Here is a 24,224-nt window from a genome sequence, read left to right on the forward strand (position 1 = left end):
GTGACTGATATTTGTTAAACTTTTAAAGTGGAACTATAAAGTACAAGAATGAGAGAAGAAAATCGTCTCGGTTACGTATGGTAACCCTCGTTCCCTGAAGGAGGGAACGGAAATGTCACGTCGGTGACCGACGAATTGGAATTTGGAATTGTGATATCGCTTCGATACCCCAATCTTCTTCAAGTGTAAACTAAACGAGCCATTGCACATTGGCATGCAATTATTGCACCCAGCTGCCGCTGATCACAGTGTGAGTATAATAAGGCAGCAGATGCAATGCATACCAGGTTTTCGCTGAGGAGCCGAGCCGGTGACCCGGCGGCTCAGCGGTGGTACAGCACTGTGCCGACAGGACGTGACGTCTCCGTTCCCTCCTTCAGGGAATGAGGGTTACCATACGTAACCGAGATGTTCCCTTTCAGTCAGTCACTCTCAAATTGGGATCCCTACCAAAGCGCCATGGGTGCTGTCCCTTCTTATTAGGTATAGGCCGGGGCTCAGAACAAGTAGTTCCACTCACCATTGTCAAAGCACTACCTCACTGGTTGAGATTGGATAACACTGGGAAAACGTACCCGTTCCACTTAAAACAGGGATGCTGCGGAAGCCCCATCCTTCCTGAAGGAGTTTTCGGAAGCAAACACACATATAGCATCCGTTTAGGTGTATATGGAGAAATTTGAGGAGATTAAAACCCTCTTGGGAAGGCAGACGTCTGCCGGGGAAACACAGGTTCTAAGGTTATACCGTGGACTATACATATATGAGTACCGCTTAGGTCTCAATATGAAACCAAGCCTTCCACGGTTCTCACGGATTCATCATGAAAGCCTGGCACCGGACGTTCCGCCACGTCCAACTGCCTAGGGTGATGGAGGATCTCAAAAGGGTCTACAGTACGGACACTCTGGATCAGTTTTAGCAAGCCGACACTAACCGGGCCTCTCGGTGCCACTACCAGTTTGAGGTGAGAACACAGGAGGAAACCGGCTCTACAGGAAGGCTATAGAACCTAGTGAACGTGTTAGGGGTCGCCCAGCCCACAGCTCTACAAATATCTGTCAGGGAGGCACCACGAGCCAGCGCCCAGGAGGATGCAACACTTCTAGTTGAGTGAGCTCGTAACCTGAATGGGCAGGCCACACCATGTGCCTGATAAGCCAGGGTTATGGCATCCACAATCCAGTGGGCCATCCTCTGCTTAGAGACGGCATTCCCCTTCTGCCGGCCTCCGTAACAGGCAAAGAGCTGGTCTGAGGTCCTGAAGCTTTGTGTCCGGTCTACGTAGCATCTCAATGCTCGGACGGAATAGAGCAACGCCAGGTCTGGGTCTGCCTCCTCCAGGGCCAGCGCTTGCAGGTTCACCACTTGGACTTTGAAGGGTGTAGTGGGAACCTTGGGCACGTAGCCGGGCCGGGGCCTGAGGATTATCTGGGAGTCTGCCAGCCCAAACTCTAGGCACGGATCGTCGACCGAAAATGCATGCAGGTCCCCTACACTTTTGATGGAGGCCAGTGCAAGCAGAAGCAGGGTTTTCAATGAAAGAAACTTTAGCTCAACTGAATGCAAAGGCTCGAATGGGCCCCGCCGTAGTGATTTTAGCACTAGAGTCAGGTCCCAAGAGGGTATAGAGGGGGGCCGGGAAGGATTTAACATCCTGGCCCCTCTAAGGAACCTGATGAAGAGGTCATGCTTACCTAAAGACTTCCCATTCATGGGGTCATGATACACAGCAATAGCGGCAACCTGGTCTTTGAGGGTGGAGGGAGACAGCCTTCGCTCCAGCCCTTGCTGCAGAAAGGAAAGCACGACTGCAATCGGGCATCTTAGGGGGTCCTCTCAGTGAGAAGAAGGCTATTAGGCTTTAAGGTTGAACTTCAAGGCGTAAACATGTCTCATAGACGGTGCTCTTGCCGAAGTGATAGTGTTCACTACCTCCTGGGGTAGGTCACCTAGAACCTCCGTTTCCCGTCCAGGGAATAGACATGGAGTTTCCAAAGGTCTGGATGCGGGTGCCAAATGGTGCCCTGTCTCTGAGTCAGTAGATCTTTCCTCAGAGGAATTGGCCAAGGAGGGGCTGTCGCAAGGAGCACTAGTTCGGGAACCAGGTCTGAGTGGGCCAATACAGCGCCACTAGCAAGACTTGCTCCTCGTCCTCCCGGACTTTGCACAGTGTCTGTGCGAAAAGGCTCACTGGGGGAAATGCCTATTTGCGTAGGCCCTGTGGCCAGCTGTGTGCCAGTAGGGAGTAGAACAACTGGCAGTGAGGGGTCTCTGGAGAAGCAAACATGTCTAACTGAGCGGCTCCAAACTGTCTCCAAATCAGCAGGACCGTCAGGTGATGGAGTTGCCATTCTCCCGGAAGCATTGCTTGAGACAGCTCGTCGGCCCTCGGCAGCATATCGAAGCGATATCCCAATTCCAATTCCAAATTCCAATTTGTCGGTCACCGACGTGACGTCAAGAGTGACCGACTGAAAGGGAAATGTTATGGTGCAGCCAACCATCTGTATTTTTTAATCTGGAGTGTTTTTTTTTTTTAACACTCTCTAATCTGATTTATTTTCCAATCTGCAAACCATTCAAACATAGCTACTGTGTCTGTAAACATCTGGTGCAAATTTTGGTGCTCACATCAATATGTTGAATTCTGCTACTCATAACAGAGCTGCTTTTTATGGATTCTTTATTTCTTTATCCGTCCTGTTCTGAGGTTCCATCTTTGTTTGTTATTGACTCAGTGTGCTGAGATATTTTAAAAGGTAGCCTTACTTTTTTATAGATGTGTTTTTCCCTTTTAACTTCCACCTGCGGCGAGGGAGTTTTATCCGTGCCTTAGTGTTTTGTTTCGGTAATCCATTTACAAGTCATTTTCCTGCAAAACTCAATTGAAGCCGTTTCACACTAGCAGGCGACAATATTCAGATGTGTCAAGCTTCACGTTACGTCTCCTTTTTCTTGTATCTGCATATTGCAAAATGATTGGGTGAGTTTCCAGCAAATCTGTGCTGTTCAGAAATTTCTTTTTGAGCTGTCATGGAATTATGAAACATATATGAGTATAGATTGCACTGAAATTTCTCCCTTCAAGATTTGACAGATCAGTTTACAATTAACAGCATATCTGACAAGGAAAAAACGCTGTATGCACATGAAATGATCTAGGTTTAATTGGATTTAATGTAAACGGTAGCTGATGATGGATGATATATTGACATAAATGAGCATGTGGTTACAGTTGATGAGGCACACACACCACCCAGGTGTGATGAGATTCATGTGGAGAAATCCAGACTGATGAGCACAACTTGAAAAACAAGCTTGCTGTGTATTGCAGCATATTGTGGTCAGAAATCAGACAATTGCATTTGCATTTTCTAGTAGTTTAAAATGTATGCATTAAACGCATATTTGGCTGTGCATTTTTTTCCTCAAGTGGTGACAGTCCTCTTGTTATCGGTGTAAGAATGTTGTTCACAGTTGCTTGTCTGTCCTATCCACTATTACATGAGGTATTTAACACATTTTGTATAACAGATGTGTTAATAGGAATGGTCTTTCACGTAAAAATGCAAAGTTCCTTTTCATATGAAATTTTGCCATCTTTCCTGAAAAACAGCAAATTTATTTTGATATGCATCATATATGTTGTTATTTTAGATGTTATTGAAAAGTCACTAATTTAAAGATGAGTGTAGTATAATCTCTTTAAATATTTTAATATTTAAATATGAAATTGATAATTATTTATGTAGTTAGTGAAGAATATTGATGTTGGTGCATTGCTTTCTGTGAGGTTTTAAATGTGAATTAAATAAGCTAGTTAATAAATTGATTGATTATATTTTACCTTGTCCAGCATCTATTATTATTATCCATGCATAAACTGTGAGACCACAACTACAATTGAAGAACCTGCATTTATAAATACTTTAGGAAAATAAATAAATTAGCGCTTGGTAGTGGCTTATTTATTCAAACATATAGGAAAAGATGCAAGTTTAATAGACTTAACTGTGATCAAGAAAAGCAATTTATTGCAGTGTATTAAACAGCAGCGGATGGAGAGATCCATTTAGAACACAAGAGGAGAGTAATCTGAGGGCTAGAGCTGCTTTCTATTTTTTAGAAGTTAATTCAGGGTTTGTTTTGTTCAGCATAGTATGTGATTCTTTTTTGACAGAACTTATTACTTTTATTCAGTAATGCAGCATAACATTGATCAAAAGTGACTGTAAAGACTTCTATTCATCAAAGAACCCTAAAAATATATCTTGTTTTTCATCAAAATATGAAACTTTTGTGTTTGACATTGATAATAAAAATAAATGTTTCCTGCACACCAAATAATCATATTCGAATGATTTCTGAAGGATTTAAGACATTGAAGACTGGAGGAATGACTGCTGAAAATTCAGCTTTGCCTTCACAGGAGTAATTTACATTTTAAAATATATTAAAATAGAAAACAGTAATTTTAAATTGTATAAACATTTGACCTTATTACTTTTTATCTGTATTTTTGAGTATGTTTACTTGCTAGAAATGCCTTTTTTTCAGAAATGTTGTCAAAATGTCAAAAATGAATTGTCAAGTGAATTGACAAGCTAGCTTGTGGATGTGCCAGTTTTCAGTTACTCCCACAAACTCTTTGGACCTTCTGTTCTGGGCATTATTTTACAATGCTCAGTTGCTTTGTTTTTGTAGTCCTCTATGGATATCCACCCACAAGTTGATCTTATCCGCCTGGACGTCTCTCAGCACTAAAACCAGGGGAGTGGAGGGAGTTTTCAAGGTCAGATAAGCATTCCGGTAATGATTCAAGTTTTAAAATGTGCTACCGTTCCAGAGTGAGGCTCAAACTGAAAAATGTGGTCATATTTTAAAGGGGAGAATAGCAGCTATTTTTTTCCCTGTCAACAATCTGTTTGAACCTTTAGATGGATTTGTAAGAAAACACATTATTTGTTAAACACTTGCTCCACTGTGCAGAGGTGGATACAATAAACCAAATGAATTACATACATGTGGGAGTCTCTCATGAGGATGTATGGATTTTTTTTTTTTTTTTTGCTGTTGTTTTTTTTTTCATGTCAAAAAGCATTCAGTGAATATGAACAATAATGTATCTTTTTTAAATGTGAAAATGTGTCGTTCATTGTTACCCTGGACACCACTATTTTTAGATTCCTACCCAGAATTTCAATTTAACCCTCATGGATCATTGAGAGAGAAACTTTTACTTTCTTTTTTTGAATTGTAAAACTACTCTCATCCAAATGCCAATTTTCTTGTCTCACAATGCAGCAGACTGTAACAGGCTACATGATGTAAAATGTTTTTTTTGGTAACATGGTGAGAGGTTTCTGATATATTCACTTTGCCTTTCTGTGTTTTAGATTCACATACACTCTTGGAGAAGGCATGTGGCTGCCACTTAGCAAAAGCTTTGTCATTCCTCCAGCTGAGCTGGCCATCAACCCCTCTGCCAAGTGCAAGACAGATATGACTGTCATGGAGGACGCAGTGGATGTCAGGTACTGTAGGAGATGACATTTTCAATCTTAGCTTGTTTCAAAGAAGAATAGCTGAGCATGATGTCATGTTGAAATGCGTTAGTTGATAGTTAGTTTGCCTAAAATTTTTAGAGTCTAAATAAAATAAAAATTAGGGCTTGTTTTAAAACAGTTTGGACCGATCCTTGCCTTCCAGCTGTCAGATTAATTTGTGATAACTGATCCTTCATTAAGCCCTGTCTTAAAAATTGTTACCTATAGCAACTGTTGCCATCCACCATTTTATCATAAGTTTTATTAGTCTTTGAAGGTCCAGGGTGTTTAGAAAGTTTTAAATGGAATTTTACAGAAATGTATAATTTTTCCAAATCTTTAAATAAATCGTAAGAAATGCATGTTGCATAACATCAGTAACAACACCTGCACTTGATCCAAGCTACAAAAAAACAAAAACAAATAAAAATAAAAACCCTTATTGATTCGAGACCCACGTTTCCCATGGTCATCAAGCCGCAACCCACTTACCATATATATATATATATATATATATATATATATATATATATATATATATATATATATAATTTGTTAAAAAACAAAAACAAAGCAGATTTATTTAACAAAATTAAGTTAAGACTGTTAAGAATATGATTAATACTGAACAAACAGCCTATAAGGTAAGGCTATTAAATAGCAGTCCCAAACTAGTTTTTGTTAATACAATTAAGTTGGTTTGAGCAAAGACTATAGAATACCCAAGATGTGTCACTCTTGTAGTTTTGAATGGGGAAAAATGCTACACTTAATATGGCTGCTCAATCGCAGGAACTGGCTGGTCCGAACTGGCTGGTGGGGTTGGCAGAGTGTATACATGATGTTAATAATATTTATTACACGGCTCTGTGGAATACTTAATTCTGGTCAGTCGCGACATTCCGAGGTATGTTATGCCTAGGTAACAACTTGTAAAAGCTAATAACACAGGCTCATCCGGGTAACAGCAGTTGGCTCTGTACTCTTGCTTGAACTATTTTTTCTTGGTGGAAGCTTTGCGTTTGTTTAGCTACAGTCTCGTAGCAAAGGCTACGAGTTTCTTTCTTGAGAGAGTGGGTATTACTGTTATACCATGGCACAGTACGTTTTTCTCTAACCCTTTTCAATTTGATGAGGGCAACAGCTTCTAATGTATATGAGAAGATAGTACCCATGTTGCCAGTCATTTCATCTAGTTCATGTGTATTTATGGGTACACAGAGCAGTTGAAAAAAATCAGGCAGGTCATTTGCGAATCTGTCTTTGGTGGCTGGAACAATAGTTCTGCATGGACGATAACGTGGAGCTATATAGTTAATATCAGTAATACGCAGAATGCATGATACAAGGAAATGGTCAGTACATCATCACTCTGAAGTACGATATCTATATCAGTAAGATCGATTCCATGCGAAATAATTAAATCTAGCGTATGATTAAAGCGATAGGTGGGCCCAGTGACATTTTGCTTGACTCCAAAAGAGTTTATTAGGTCTGTAAACTCAAGTCCTAATGCATCATTTGTATTATCAATGTGAATGTTAAAATCTCCGACAATTAGGGCTTTATCAATATTAACCAATATGTCTGAGAGGAAATCTGCAAATTCTTTTAGAAATTCTGTATACGGCCCTGGTGGTCTATACACAGTGATCAGAGCAAGAGATACGATCGATTTCTTTTGCATATCTGACAGTGTAACATTAAGCAGAAGTATTTTGAATGATTTAAACCTGTATCCTGTTTTCTGGGTAACATTGAGAATATCACTATATATTGTTGCAACACCTCCCCCACGACCAGTCTGACAGGGCTTATGCTTATAACAGTAGTTTGGTGGAGTAGACTCATTTAGACCAATATAATCATTTGGTTTTAGCCAGGTTTCAGTCAAGCAGAGTACATCAAAACTATTATCTGTAAAAATTTAATTTACAATAACTGCTTTGGGTGTGAGTGAGCTAACGTTTTTGAGCCCAAACTTTAAAAATGTTTTTTGTTCATTTATTTTACATATTTCTGGTTTAATCACAATCAGATTTTTTTCTAGATCCTACATTTAATTTATATTTTGACATCACTATTCAGGGAACAGACACAGTCTTAGATTGGACAGCACAAGTATTACTATCATTTCAGCGGGTAGAACAAAAGCCATCATAGCAGTTATTTGAGAATTGGCTTACTAGTCATATGGAGCGTAGCGTCCTGGAGATGTTGTCTGACAGGAGTTCTGCTCCGACTTCGTCCTGGGTGCAGGCCATCAGCGGGAAAAAGCCTAGGACGCTCACAGAAAAGATTCCAGTTATTAACAAAGAGCAGTTTCTGTTCTTTACACCATGACAATAACCATTCATTTAAAGCAAAAAGTCTACTGAACCTTTCATGTCCTCATCGATACATGGGAAGCGGTCCTGACACAATGATCGTCACCACGGGTGTTGTGCTGCGCACCGTCTTGATAAGGCTCCTAAAGTCCCTCTTCAGGGTCTCCGTCTGCTGCAGCATGGTGTTGTTAACCCCAGCTTGAAGCACGACCACTCCAGGGCTCTCGTCGGCCTTCAGGATCACGGATATCTGCCGTTAGAAGTTGCTATAGAAACAGTCAGCACTCTGAGATGTGTGATCAGGACTGCACAATGTGCACTGGCTGATATAGCCTGAAAAACATGCTTTTTATAATGCTATTTGAGCAAAAGAAACAACATTTATGACACAGTTGTTGTCATATTTCATTGGTGATTTCAAATATAAAATTTAATCGTAAGCTTAGTGAACAGTTTTGGAGAATTTGATGTGTATCCCCATTCAAAGTGATAGGAGCTGCAATTGCATGCCAGCCGAGTGACATGACTTGGTTTGAGCCACCACAGTCATTTAAACATACAAAATGACACAGAGTTAAAATAACATGGTATTTTTGGGTTATGGAAACAACAGAGTTACCATGGTGAATATGCAATACTAACATGAACTGTTAATGAAACGTGGAAACTGCTCCTAAATAGAATGAATGTCATACCTTCATGCAAATCCTTCACAGCTAACAAACACAATACCAGTTATGTGATTTATCTGTACTTTTATTTCACGTGTTGCATGCTCGTTGTTTCTGCACTTTAGTAAAGTGATACAGTGCGGCACCACATTCGCACATGCGATTGAAGAACACAGTATAACATCTGGCAGGACAGGATAGTTCGTTTTTCTGAGATGAGAGACTTTTTATTTCATAAGTTACGAAAATAACGATAGAATAATGACCCTGACATAGCCTGTCAACATCTCATCTGACCGCAGATACGGAATCAACAGAAGTGTCAACAGCTTTAATGCACGTCTTATAAAATAAAAGTCTCTCATCAGAAAAACATTAAGAATTACGTTTTTTCTTGTTGATGTTGTTTCTTTGGCCGTACTCTGCGACCCACGCAGAACGGTCTCACCAATTGAGAAACACTGCTCTAGAAATCCTCTAGGCAACTGAGCAGAACAAATGAAAGATTACTGATCTAGGATGTCTTGGGTATCTTTAAGTTGACTGGATAATTACAGTAAATTACAGCAACATGCCTGTTCAGTGCCTGTGGTTCCAGACTTTAAAGTAGCCTCTGTGTTTTCAATGTCTTTAACTAAAGGCTTTGTGAGTTAAATAAGGCTCTAAAACACTTATGTCAAGATCCAGTTGTGTCAGTTATATTATTCTGTACCTTTTAGTTCTTCAGAAATCCTGTTGAGAATCTTATTTTCAGTATTGAATATAATTCCATAGCATCTTTTGATTTAATTAAGCCACTATACATGACATTATCGTTTGATTGTTATTGTGTTCCTGTGGCTCAGTGATAGAGCATTGCGTTAGCAGCACAAAAGGTTGTGGGTTCAATTCCCTTGGAACACACACACTGATTAAAAAAAAGAAAACCGTATAGCCTGAATGCACTGTAAGTGCTTTAGCATCTGCCAAATGCATAAATGTAAAATGTAATGTTTGAATGGCACTTCTTGCAAGTTGTCAAATATGAGGATGATTTACTAGTAAAGGATTCCACTGAGCCCCTTTATTGAACTGCAACTTGATAACATTTTTGACCAAACGAGTTGACTTGTATTCTTGTGTTTATTTATTTTTTGTAAATCCTCAAAATTGATGTTCCTTGGCATTATCCAGACCTTGCAGGGGCTTTGAATGCATTGCCAAAGGGGACATGCTGATTTGATTAATTTGTTTTTAACCCAAAATTGATTAATCTTGTGATTAGTCTCTCACTGAATTATCATGGTAGCTGGTGCTTAAAGGAACTTTTAAATATTTCAGTGCTCAGGGCCTTAAAGGCAGTAAAATGGAAAAGTTACTTTTGGAAATTCAATTATAGATATGGTTTTGTTCATAAGAAATAATAAAGTTGGACATATCCTATAAAACATGCTGCTGTTATCCTCAGGAAAAAAAAAGAAAAGGAAAAAAAATCACTGTCTGATGTTAATTAGAAGAGACCTTGCTGTTAAAGTTGAATCTAGTTAGTAATTTCTGTCTGTAATTAACTTACTGTCCATATAACACACACACACACACACACACACACACACACACACACACACACACACTTGCATACTGTACACACACAATTAATTAGTTTTTTATGGTTTTTCATTTGGCTGTCATTGTCTTTCCTTTTATTTTATTTTATTTTTTTTTCAAGACATGTTCATGGAGGTGTTATTTATACATAAATACCAATATATATATGTGGCGAAAAGTGAAATCTTAATTTTTATTCCTTTGAAAGGTCTTCTAAGTGTGTCCTACTGATCTCCCGCAGAGTGGCTAGCTTCTCAGGGTCCACCGTACAAAATTTGGCAGGCCATGTGGTCCCCTGTCCCTGGGTTTGCTGAATATTGCCTCAGTTCCAAATGTTTTTCAGAGCACTGGAATATTTCTTACTCTTACTTAACTCTTTCTTTCTTAACTCTTACCATGGTAATAAACATTCGTCAAAGAGATAATGGAATGCCTGATCTTTAAAGGGACTGTTCACCCAAATATGAAAATGTCATCATTTAATTTCTTCTGCAGGATATATAAGACGTAGGCCTATCCCTACCCCTATCTGTGGTATCATTAGATGAACTGATAAGAGTAATTGATGAAAGTTTTTTTTATTCCTGGGTGAACTATCCCATTTAAGGACTATTTAATTGAGTCATATATGTAAAACCCAAAGGGGTACCATTAACCCTAAAGAAGAAGAAGAAGAAGAAGAAGAAGAAGAAGAAGAAGAAGAAGAAGAAGAAGAAGAAGAAGAAGAAGAAGAAGAAGAAGGGATTTATAACCTCAGCAACAAAGTTAACATGAGATATTAAATAACTTGGCTGGCTAGAATTTATTGACTTGGCATAGCCTACTTGTGAAAGTAGAGGGAAATTCTATATTTAAGCATTATTACTTGCACCGATCATCTTTGACCACTGTTAAAGCTGTAATTATTCATTAAATAATTAAATATTAGTATAATAACACGTTTTTATGATATTTTGAATGTCGGCAGACTGCAATTCCCCATGCTAGCCAGAGCCTGCTTGTTTGGAAAATTAACATAGCTGTCGACTTCGTACATCACACAGTAAATATTTGTTCATTTCAAGCACAGCAAACACATTTCACTACCGTTGTGCAAGTGAACCAGTACACCCCTTCTACTCCCAGCAGCATAATCTGATCCAAGGAAAAGTAATCTTGGAACTGCACAGAACAATCAGTTTAGAGAGAATACAGTGTAGAGTAGACTATGTTGTGGTGTCTATAAAGGACATGTTTGGAATGTCATTGCAATTAATGTTTCAGCAGGATTGTTCACCAGGGTTCTGTGGACATATGTGGCCTGCAGCAAGACCACAGGGGGCCTACCAAGTATTGTTTGAATAAAACAAAAACACAATATTACATTCAATGGAAGCTAAAGTTCAGAAGTTTTGAATCAGTTTCAGTGTGTCTCCTAGATTAAAATGTATTTATTTAAATTAAAATGTAATGTACAGTGAAACAACTGACACACTAATGTACAGTTGATGTAAAGTACACCTACTGACAGAATATCAGTCTGGCTAATGGTGACAATTTTTGAGTGATTCTTTCTGCAGGTTACATAGTTTAGTTACATCAGTAAGTGTCGACATGTGACTCTTTAAGAGTGAGTCAGAGAATTATTAGGTCAGCCGATTCATCTGAACACAGTGATTCATTCAGGAATGAAACAAGGGACTGCCTTAATTAGTGAGTCATTGATTCATTCAATGAAATGATTCATTAGTAAAACTGAATCATTTGTAATAGGAACAAATAAAACATTGAATTATTCACTCAACCAATTCATTCAAAAGTGTTGATTTATTTAGGCAAAGCAGCTCTGCTGTGACTTAAGAACTATTTTTGGTGGTGTAGGGAAAACAGACAAAGCAATATTTTGTCTAAAATGTAAGTTACTCAGTATTAACTTCTTGATTATTGAGCTGTTATACAAAAGCAAAATTAACCTGTTATAATAATAATAATAATTATTATTATTATTATTGTTGTTGTTGTTATGCAAAGCTGACTGCAATGTCTCCAGTTACAATGAGGGTTTTAGGACTATATCAGAGATAATGAATGATTAGTGTCTTAGGTTTTGATTAAAAAGTATTATGTATCACATTTGTCTCAGAGTGAATCTTCTATTACTTGGATGGCCTTCTTTATTACAGTCTTAAGTGAAGGTTCATTTTAATTACTTCTTGCTGCTGTTGAAAAGAACAGGCTACACTTTTTCAGTGTCTAGTCTGAAAATGCTTGCTTTGTATTTGGAGTTAAGCTACTAATTAGAGATTCCACAGACTTTCTGTTCTAAGCCCTGCCAGTTGAGATCCTTTGTTCACAGAGGTAGATTTGTCTCAATTTGTTCAAAGTGCCCTCATTACCGTAGAATGGGAGTCATTATATATTCTGCCTTATTATGATAACATCTTCCCCTAACGACCATAACATTGTGGCTTTAAAAGGTCTGCCTTCTCTTGAACTACCAGTATTTTGCTAAGATTGGTGAGAGAGGGAACCTGAGGTGAGAACTGCAATGTTGTTGTTTTGTTGTTGTTGTTGTTGTTGTTGTTGTTTTATTAAGTAAGGGGGACATTTACTGAGAATCTCCAGTGATTATAGTTCACTGTGAAATGTGTGATGCTTGTGTATTAATTTATTAATTTATTTTTAAATATGAGGAATCCTTGATCTTTTTAGAAGGATAGATACTTTTATTCCCTTCTTTATTTTTAACGATGTCCCCAGACATTCCATTCTGACCTTAACATTACAAGAGATGCATTTCATCACAGACTGTTTTGTGAATCTGAAGGATTAAGAAAACTAACAACAGCAACGATAGACAGTTAAATCCTTTTTTTTTTTTTTTTTTAATTTTTACGTTTTCGGGATATGCCTGAATGCAGGATCTGAAAGTGTAGCCTCTAATTCCTTTTTTCTCTGTCTCTCTGTTTCTCTGTTTTTATATTTATGCATGCACTTATTTTATTGTCATTTGCATAATTTTTAAACACTGAGAGACCGTGTCTCCACTTGGCTTTGAGACAGGATTCATCGGTCACTTCATAACAGAAAAATAGGAAAAACAAAACTTGGAACGTAAAGGCAGTATTTCTGTCTTGAAGCCGAAATCACAGTAGCAGAACTACGAATCCATTTATCACAACACTCCACTTCTCCAGCAGCCTGGTGATTTCACACTCTTAAAATATATTAGACAATAAAAGGTCACTGGTTTGCTCCTACATCATGACCACTGCCCATTCATATTTCATAGTAATGATAAATATTTGGATGTTTCAAGTGGTCTAGAAAGGAAAAAATAAATAAAAATAAATATAGCCCAATACAATTTCCCAGCCACACAGCTAAAACCAAGGTCAGAGCAATGGAGTTCATCTGCTCAAGGTTTAGCCATCAGTGCTGTTGTTTACTTTTGCTGCTTTAGAAAGCTTTTCCCTTTAGCTGGATTTATGGTAGTGTAGAGAACACACAACAGTCAGTTTCAGCTTTACATTACTTGCCTCTTTGGTGTACAGTTCTTGACATTTTTATGTATTGGATAAAGTGAATATAATATAATAAACAAGCAGATTATAATTACATATTGTCCTAATGACAGCTAAAGATGCTAGAGGTTGTTTGCAGTATTGACCTGCCATTACTAACTGAGTTTTCTATGCGTCGTTGTTCATCAGGGAGGAGCTGATGATTTCTTCGTCCTTTGACAGTCTGGAAGTGCTGCTCGACTCTTTTGGCCCGGTGCGCGACTGCTCAAAAGACAATGGAGGCTGCAGCCGAAATTTCCGTTGCATCTCTGATCGCAAATTGGACTCCACTGGCTGTGTGGTGAGTTGTCGTTGCCTGTCTTATTTTTAGGGGTTGTGAATAAAAAAAAAATAATAATAAAACAAATGTATATAGTAGTAAATTTAAGAAAATCCCCCAAATGAAAATAATTAATTTATTAATTCAAAATATATATATTTTTGTATTAATTTGCGTAAGACTTTAGAAGTCCATATATCGTTAGTTTTATATTTTTGTTATATAATATAGTATATAATATAGTTATATTTCAGCATTGATATTTTAATAACTAATACATTTTTTTATGATTTAATTACACATTTTTTTATATAAATCTGACAGCTCTAGTTTTTTTTTTTTTTTTTTTGTCTGTGACCCTTTGGAATCCATCTCTTTTCTTGTCTCTTTCAGTTGTCTTGTTATCTCTGGCTTGATGCAGACGTCTTTGTTTAGTTATTTACATACTCACATAGACTCAGAACATTTGAAGAAAGAACACCCTCTTGTTCTCAATTTCTAAAAAAAAAAAAAAAAATAGCATTTACTTTTATAAGTTAGGGCTTACTTGTCTGCCGAAGGAGTTTATGTCACTTACCATGAAAATCGTATTTGTTTCTTCCATTTCTTTTTCTTTTACATCACATTCACTCTCTCGTTCTCACTTGTGGCTGTTAAGCAGCCATGAAATGAGCCAGGGGCTCTGATTTCACTCACCATCTGGCTGAGGTACGCTTAAAGCATTTGATTTCTCAGTCTGGCATGCGCCGTGATTAGTGTGTTTGGCTGGCCCTGCTGATGGGAGGATTGTTTCAGCCAGGGTTTATGAAAAGTGCTGTGTCTCATCAATCTTTCTGACACTCACTTCATTGATGATCTCCTGCTCATGTTTATGAACATGCGAATCAGGGTTTATGCAGGTACATGTCTGACACAAGCCTTATTAGATAACTGTGACTGTCCATTGTGATGTTTCATTTGAGAGATATTTGCTTTGATTGTATTTTCTAAATACTGAGTGTCAATGGGTGCCATGCATTGTTCTGTTTGGCTTGTTTTTTTGGTTTTTATTTTGTTTTGATCGGTTTTTCTTTTGTTGTTTAGGTAAGTTTTTTTTTATTTTTTTGCTTTGTTTTGTTTGTTTTTCCAACTTAACAGTTCTTTAAATAAGTGCAAGAGTTGTTATTCTAGTTTTTATTTAGTGTGCAAATGATGTGCAGAGTTAAAATCCTGACTGAATATATGTATGTATTTTTAATAAACCAAACAAAACTGCAACTGAACTTGACAGTCAGTGGTCACCATGCTTTTTTGTATTCAGTGTGGAAAAATCATAGGAGTGAAATCAGGGTTGGCAGATCAAATAGGGTTATTCCACTGCTGACTAGCATACTAAAATAATTTTATAGTTAATAAAGTTATCTTCAAGTTATTTTCAATCTGATGTAATGTTTTTTTTTGTTTTGTCCTAAAGAATACAGCTCTTATTAATATGAATGTATTTGTAAATATATTATTTCTTTTTAATGCATGCATAAAATGACCCTTGCATCATATTTGTAGATTATATTAAACAGTAAACAGTGATTTAATGAGTTTCTGTGTGTTGTAATACTCGTGAGAGGCTAAAGTAAATAAATTGTAAAGACAAATGTATGCCCCCACGGCGATGTAACTGCAAAATCAAAAGAATTACATTAGCATGTTTTCTAATAGTATTTGCAAGCATGCATTAAAATCAAAACCTAATTTGGGTGAGGTATTCATAGGTCAGTGTAGATTGACAAGAATTGATGAGGGGGAGGAGTCAGCAAATGATTGACAGATGAGGTCATTGCACCACTAAATTCTGCGGAGTCTTTTTTCTTACTTGTATTTGCATACTGAATGGTGATTGATTAATCTCTTCTGTCTTGTCTCTGTTTTCATATATTATTTTGCTTCCTTGCGAGCACTTAAATTTCCTTCAGGTAAAGCTGTATGGACAGCACCAAACCTGCTGTTAATGAAACAGATGTTAGGGTCCTTTTGCAGAAATTTAAACTTTAAATTCATCTTGCTTTTCTTAATCATATCACACCCTTCTGTTGAGCCCGTAGCTTGATGTTTTGTAATTAACAGATGACTGAAGCTATAAAAATGCTGCTTCAATCTGTCCAATCATAAGAGCTCACTTAGGCCCTCCAGAGAGCCTCATCCACCAACCCCCCCACCAACCCCCCACCCCCAATCAATTAACACCTTGTCTGAGGACAGCAGTGCCACTGCTGCTTCTGTGTTTTAATATCGCAGTCTGCGTGAGCGGGCTCGTTCCGATCTGCTCTGTCTAGCTGATGTATGGCACTCCTGGGGAGAGGAACAGTGCACTAGTTTGGAAATACTCTGATAATCGCTAAATGATGATGTGATTAATTAGTTCCTTTCCCTCCAGCGCACTAGGTGTTGAGTTTTTTTTTTGGGACACAGAGGGGTGCCCGTCGTCCATCCAGCCGTCCATATGAAAAACAAATTGGCTCCTCTCTAGATCTAAGCAAGCCAGCCAGGCGTGTTCAACAGAGACTTTTTGATGTTGCTGACAGATGCTGGTACAGTAGCTGTCTGTATGCGAATGAATTATGTGAATGTATGTGTTAGTAGTGTACAATATCAGAATGGCAATGAATTTCAGCGCTATGCCAGTTTAATGCAAAACTCTTCATTAATAAAAAAATAATAATAAATAAAATAAATTGACTTGAAAAACTACCATTATTATTTTTTCCCACCAAAAATTTTCATATGTATTTTTAGATAAAAAATTTAATAAATAATAAAGACATACTATATATTTTTAACTGTTTGTATATATTTCTCCATTAACTACAACTTTTGCCTCAATAAACTACTAATTTGTTGCTTATTAATAGTTAGTAGTAATAAACAGCCAATATGTTATTAATAGGCATGCTAATAAGCATAATAGTTAATAGTGAGAATTGGTCCCTATACTAAAGTGTTACCATATATACACATAGTTTAGAGAATGGTAGCATCATTAATATTTAAAATAATAATAATTATTAGTAGTAGTAATATTTACAAAGATTTTTACTATTCATTTTACTATTAATTGTATATTACTATTTGCGATTATTTGAAATGTTTGAAATTATCCTAGTTGAGGAGGTGGGGTGCATTTTCAGATTGTTTATTAAAAAAAAAGTTTCAGTATAAAGAAGTATTACAGTATAACCTCACTGCTGACAGCAAGTTTAAGTTGAGGTCATCCACTGGAGGTAGAGTTCTCTGTTTCTTATTGATGCATTCCATCTCTCTTTGACAGCCTGCTCACAATCTCCCCAAAAGCTGTTCTGTCTCCTATCATGTTCTGGCTGTTAAGCACTTCTGAGTTCCTAGTCAATACTTGGCAAAGGTCTCCTGAGTGCAAACTTGGTGGGAGTGATCCAGATGCGCAGCAGGAAGGAAACACCTCTATTTTTTCTTCTTCTTCTTCTTCTTCTTTTCCTCCCAGGATCAAAAGGTGGCTTTAAAGGACTGTATCCATCTCTGTGACTATCTGCTATAAAGGGACAGTCAAGGCCAGCAGGAATACTTGGCCATGCTAATGTAGCAAGCTACAGTCCCTAAAGCAAGATTTAAAATATATGACCGTAAAATTCAGGTTAGCCATTTGCCTACTAAATCCCAAGAAAAAATCTATTTACAAAAAAAAAAAAAAAAAAAAAAAAAACTTCCCACAAAGGCAACACTAATTTGTTAAATAATTTGTTAACTTTGTCATTAATTAAATGTAGTGTCATTGGTACAAATAATTGCTGCTGTGGTTTTGGCTCTTTGAAAACTGGTTTGATTTAAATGGCTGAAATTTAATTTAAGCTTAATAATTGTAATTACACTGATTTACTGATTGCTTTGTTGTAACAGTCAGCATGCAGTGCAAAACAGTTAAAAATAATGGCAATCTGTTGTTTTATTATCATTGTGAATATAACACGTTTTTGAATATTTTTTCAATGGACTTTTGGCAAAGTATGTCAGTAAATTTGATCCCTTGTGGTTTTCTGCATGGTTTTATGTGTCAAGAAACAAAGCACCTGACAGTCTTCCACACTGGCACAATTCAGCCCAGTTAATGTTGAATTTTATTCTCTCTCTTTCTGTGTGTGCGCGCGTGTGTGTGATCTGATGTTTCTATAGCAACTGTTCATGTCAGTTTTCAGATTTACAAATGCGATGCATGTCTGACTGTATTATATATAATTAACAATACGTCTATGTTTTCATGTCTAGAACACCATTACAGCTGTTTTTTGCAACTATGAATTGTTTTTGTTTGTTTTTTGAGAGGGGGGAGGGGTTTCTTCTTTCCTCTCAAGAAAAAAAACAAAAAACAAAAAAAAAACAATATATATATATATATATATATATATATATATATATATATATATATATATATATATATATATATATATATATATATATATATATATATATTGGATAAGTGTTCTGTCTTCTTTGTTCTCTACCTTTTTCTGGGTTTTTGGCAGTTTTTAGATTTGCATAGCTTATCCGACAGTCTGAAAGGGATTTGTTCCTATATGACAAAATCACATGGGCAATTCTCTTAAGCTTTGGAAAGCTGTGGGACTAGATCCCCATTTGGAAATGAGATTAAAAGGCTCAGTAGTTCAGGGCTTTTTCAGTTTATCTTGAATTTAAAACCTTCATGACTTCTCTGGCATCATTAACTGTCTCACCATGTCCTCTGTGCTACAAAGTGCTTTTCAATCAAGGATGCTTTGAGCTCAGATAGAAGACTGCAATAATATTGAACTTTGGCTCAGGAATTGCATTATTCACTTTGAGATGTATTTATTTATTTATTATTATTATTATTATCATTATTATTGCATTGGACAATTTATGTTCCAGCCATTTTCATGTATAAACTCCTTGGTAACTCATTGTCTTCAAATTTGAGCAGTGCATTTTAAATAATTATTATAAATTGCCCATTTCTTTACACTAATGCTTTGACTCATCCATTCTTTTTAAATCTGTGGTCACAAAGAAAACATCGGAATAGAAGGCAGAATCAATCACCGTAAATATGTATTTTAGCCCACTAAAAAGGCTGTTGAAGAAAATATACAAATGTACAAAAATCTTGTGGCATGGCTTTTATATGCAGTGAAGTGTCAATGAAAGACATTGCTCATTTGGCAAAATATATCAATTAAATGTTTTAAAATATACAAATAGCATTCGGCCAGTGTAGATGTTAAAATATATTTACATGAATATTTACATGAATATGAATATTTTTTGCTGTTTTTTTTTTTTTTTTGTCATTATTTCTAAATATATATTTTAATCTGAATATGTATTTTCAATGTCCAAAATATTTTATTTTTTTGCCCCTTGGCTTACAAAAATATGTATTTATTTCATTTAAGTGATTTTGTACCAAGAAATGTCTATACTGAAATCCCTAATAAAATTAATAGTTCTGACTTTGCAAGTGATTAAGTTACAACTTATTGCTTTATATTTTTCTTGCCTGTCAAGCTAAGAAGCAAAAAATAAAATAATTAAATAAAATACTGAATAATTATTCATTTTATTAAAAAAAAAAAATAAAAAATTATAATTTTCCGTAGCACTGCTTTAAAGCACTGTCATAATGTAAAATGAGGACGAGCAGTTAAATGATGTGAAACATTTGCTTTCTGTCTAGCAACCCTCCCCTTTCCTCTATAATGTCCTCTGTTCAGCTGATCAAACTGGGACTTTGTGATTTAAAGAATCTGCAACAGCTGAGTTAAGAGACTCTGTACCCTACACTCTCTACATTGCTGGTAATAAATCAGGTGTCTTGTCAGCTGTAGCTAACTGACAAAATCAATACGGATGCATCCAGGGACAAGATGTGCTACTAAGATGCATTACCAACATCTGGGCTTTGATCCCTAATACGAATGAGGTCAAGTGAAAAGGTGGCGGTCAGAAAATGTGTGTTTTACACCTAACCTGCCATTGGAGAAACTGAGGAAGCGAGATGGTGAAGTGTTTATCATGCTGTGATGGACTTATTTGTCATTCCTTTTTTCTTCTTTTTTTTTTTTTCTTTTTTTTTAACTCTCAAAAACCTTGTATTAATAAAATATTAGCAATTTAATTGTAAGATGGGAAAAAATAGTCTTTAGTTTCATTTTGTTAAGGCGCTATACAATTTTACTTTCTCTTAATGCATTTTATTATAAAAGCTGCTTAATGCTTGAATTAACGCCCACTGTGATCGAAAATTATGCCCTTTCAACCTCTCATTTTAATGATTTTTGAATACAGAACGACTAATTGTAGAGAAGCTTGTTCTTTTGTAGAAATTTCACTCAAAATACTGGAGAAATTCAATTGTTTTGCTTTCTTGTTACAAAATAGGGATTCCTAGGAAGCATTTCTGAACAGTTGCAGGCATGCTTCATGTAACTATCTTGAATCTACAGTATGCAGTAATCTACATAGTGCACCTCCCGCAAGAAAGAGGACATTTACATTTACATTTATGCATTTAGCAGATGCTTTTATCCAATGCAAACCAGTATGTGTGTTCCCTGGGAATTGAACTCACAACCTTTTGCACTGCTAACGCAATCCAGGCATGTAAAAATCAACCTGTGAAATCCCATTGAAGCCAAAAGCTGACAGAAAACATTGTGTGTATGTGGCATCACTAGCTAGGCATGGAGTTGAGAAGGTAGTGTAACTGTTAGAGAATGTTATTTTTAAAGGAGACCTATTATGCACCTTTTTACTAAATGTAATATAAGTCTCAGATGTCTCTAGAATGTGTCTGTGAAGTTTTAGCTCAAAATACCCCACAGATCATTTATTATATCATTTTGAAAATGACTATTTGTTTGGAAGCAGAAGCATGCTGTTTTTGTGCATGTTGCTCCCCGCCCCCTTTTCCAGAATAGGGTTGTGCTTTTACAGCTCATACCTCAGATACTCTGCTAAAAAAAAACGTCTGTTTGGTTTTGATTATCATGTCTATAGCACTGAAATCATGCGTTTTAATCCATGTCAATTTAAACGTCTCATATGAGGTTTTCTGAGCAGCTGTCACACGGTATGTGAGTACTAAACTAAGTTCTCTTTGTCTTATTGCGCTTAAACTGTCAAATATATACAAGTTTATGTTGAAAACACACAAGTTACAAAAACAGTCACTTATGTCTGTGAAGGTAAACTATTTGGAAACAAATTGCATGTTTATATTAGATCTGTGTGGCAGCAGCATAATATACAGTAAAAAAAAAAATAAATAAAAAATAAATCCACACTCTTGTGTCTCCTCTGAGGCTGGGACTCTTAAATGTATTCTGTGCTCATCAGTGCAGCCAAAGACAGAACAGTTTACATTAGCATGCTTTGCTCAAACTTTTGCCATGGCATAGAACTGTTACATTGTTGTCGTTTGCGAAAATAAATGTAAAAAATAATCACAAAGAAATGGCAAGTAACACATTGAATTAAACATGAAATTCTGAAGTAGAAACAGACTGTAATAATATTTTCTTGTCAAACATACTTCAATTATCTTGTATTTAGGTTTATTTACAACTTAGAGAAGAATTTTTTTTTTTTTTTTTTACAATGTGGACTTACAGTATATGTGTTCTACTACCTACTTTACATCATGTCTAATGGTACTCCTGAAATCTTATTAATATTGGAAAACTTTATGTTCCACCCAGTGTTAGTTTTGACAGGCATTTTTGATTTAGTCTTAGTCTTTATCTTGAGACGAAAATGCCTAATAGTCTTAGTCACATTTTAGTCATTTGAGTCTTTCATAGTTTTAGTCTAGTTTTAGGTCGATGAAAAGTCATTGCATTTTTTTCAACTTTTAGTCATTACTTTTAGTCATTATTTTAGTCAAGCTGCAGTTACCGACATTTATTTTGGTAGCTATTTTATATATAGTTTTCAAACAAAAATAGTCCTTAATTATACTCTCTTTAGACCAAATCAGTTAAGCTTATGAGAAATTTGAATCAAGGATTGAATTTGGAAAAACTTAAATAAATTAAAATTTTAATTTTGGGGTGAACTATCCCTTTAAACAGTAGTGAAAAGGGAGCAAAGGACAAGACAGTAGCATATATGATGTATTTTGAATGTCCGGTACCCACATAGCAAACGGACTTGGCCCAAATGTGGCCTTAAGCTGGCACTGCTGGCCTCCTGTCGGCAATGGCATGTACCCTTTCAGCCAGAGCTGGGCCATATGTGGCAATGACGGCAGGGCAGTGATTCGGCAAACAATATGAGGGCCGATTGTTGGTGGGAGGAGTGTGGCCCAGATCAGTCAGGTGATATGTGGCCCAAATCAGGCTATGATCTGGCAGCATATTATGTGACCCATGATAAACAAGATAAATACAATTTTGCATGATAATGGTTAAATGATCACATACATTTTTAATGAAGTGTAGTATTGTTAATATGTAGTCTTTGAAATGGCAAGTCAAAAACAGAATGAAACATTGTCATTTCAAAATTAAGCAAATTAGTCAAGTGCATTAAACTGCACTTAATTAAAATTTTATTACATTTTATATTATTATTCTTGGTACAAATAATCTTAGAATCCTTACATGAAAAGAGAGAGAGAGAGAGCGAGAGTGAGAGAGAGATCATTTAACCATCATGTAATAATTATTTGGTTTACCATGAGGCACATCATTATTATTGGTATGCTGTCATGCACAAGCATTATATAAAATGATCATGAAAGTATTTTATTTTTTTTATTTAAATCCTCTGTATCCATGTGATGCTTGGTGTGAGGAACAGAACAGATTCAAATTCAAACCGCATTCATCTGCGATATTTAGCTCCTTCCTCTGTAGCTATAGTAACAATTGAAAAATGTGCCGTTAATAAGTTTTACAACAAGTTTTATGGCAGCGATATCAAACGCTCATTGGCTCTCGCCGGTTTCGTCATAGAATGCGACATGCCGTGTTTCCGGTGATGCGTGTTTTGAATGAGAAACGCGCGTCTTAACAGAGTGGATCGGGATAGTATTTTCATCGTTTAACAATTTAGATTATTCCCTGCTCCTCGCACTACTATTATATTCTGCCAGAGAGGACTGCAACTGCAATGTATCGTCACTTGGACTACTGTGGTACTGCTCTTTGACACACCTGTAATAAATTATTATGATTAAGTTACATGTGTCTATCTGTTACGTTTCTCTTATAGAATGCATTCTTTATATACTCACTCTTTATTGGTTGATTTGTTCTTTATAAAAATAAATAGAAAAATCAATGCAAAAGTTTTTTATTTTTTTATTTATTTTTTTAATTTGCACAGTTACATGATGTGTGAGTTTTAAGTCTGATTTTCTATTCAGTTTAATGTACTTTATTGGCATAGTTTGTGTGTACATTAATGTACAGATGTGGGCCGGATCTGGGCCAACACTATGTTGCTGTCTGGTTTACCAAAGCATGTCACAAAATGAATAATTGTGATTATAGTAATATACAAGGCAATAATCTGAAATATTAAGATTCTGTATTCCCAGACAGCAATATAGTGTTGGTCCAGATCCGGCCCAGATCTGGCCCGCATGAAATCCATGAAAAACAAACTGCTTGCTGTCTGTGTTGGGTCTGGGCTATATAAGGCTCAGGTGTGGCTCAGATTTGGAGATTCTGGTTTACTTAAGGCTGAGAATTGGCACCAATAATAAAACCTGTTTTGGCCCAGTTCAGGGACAGTTCAGGGTGATTAACTGGCTGAGATTCGGTCCGGTTATGGCCCATGTGTGGCCCTTGTCTGTAATCCAGTTCTGGGCCACTTCAGGGCCGCAATTCTTTGCGGCACTTGGACCGAGGGAAAAGTGATTGTGTGGCCCGGATCTGGGCCAGAAGACATTTGCTATGTGGGTAGTCCTCAAATAACATTATAGTCCCGTCTCGTCCTATTAACGAAGACGCTGCATACATTTCATCATAGTTTTTATCATCATATATTAGGTTTAGCTCGTCAACCTCTCATCTTAGTCACAGAAAAAAATGTTTGTTAACAAATATTTTTCGTCCTCATCTTCATTGACGAAATTAACACTGGTTCCACCAATGATTATTTGTTGTTGTTTTTTTTTTGGTTGAAAGGTTTTATTAGTGGCTGTCAGTGGCATTGTGGGTGATTAAGTGATGAAGGTTTTAGACTAGCCTGCAATGTGTCCTGTTTTTTTTTTTTCTCCACAA

At 36.5% G+C, this 24,224-nt stretch overlaps 1 protein-coding gene across 1 annotated transcript in view; it reads left to right on the forward strand.

Moving 5' to 3' along the window:
• Nucleotides 1-24,224, forward strand: part of LOC109056344 (astrotactin-1-like) — a 228,090-nt gene that overhangs the window by 89,266 nt on the left and 114,600 nt on the right. The window contains exons 10-11 of the mRNA XM_042719157.1: nucleotides 5,400-5,537; nucleotides 13,824-13,974. Of these exons, the coding sequence (XP_042575091.1) occupies nucleotides 5,400-5,537; nucleotides 13,824-13,974 (289 nt within the window). The remainder of the gene's footprint in view (nucleotides 1-5,399; nucleotides 5,538-13,823; nucleotides 13,975-24,224) is intronic.

The sequence above is a fragment of the Cyprinus carpio genome, chromosome B2, assembly GCF_018340385.1.
Source record: "Cyprinus carpio isolate SPL01 chromosome B2, ASM1834038v1, whole genome shotgun sequence".
Taxonomy (NCBI): Eukaryota; Metazoa; Chordata; class Actinopteri; order Cypriniformes; family Cyprinidae; genus Cyprinus; species Cyprinus carpio.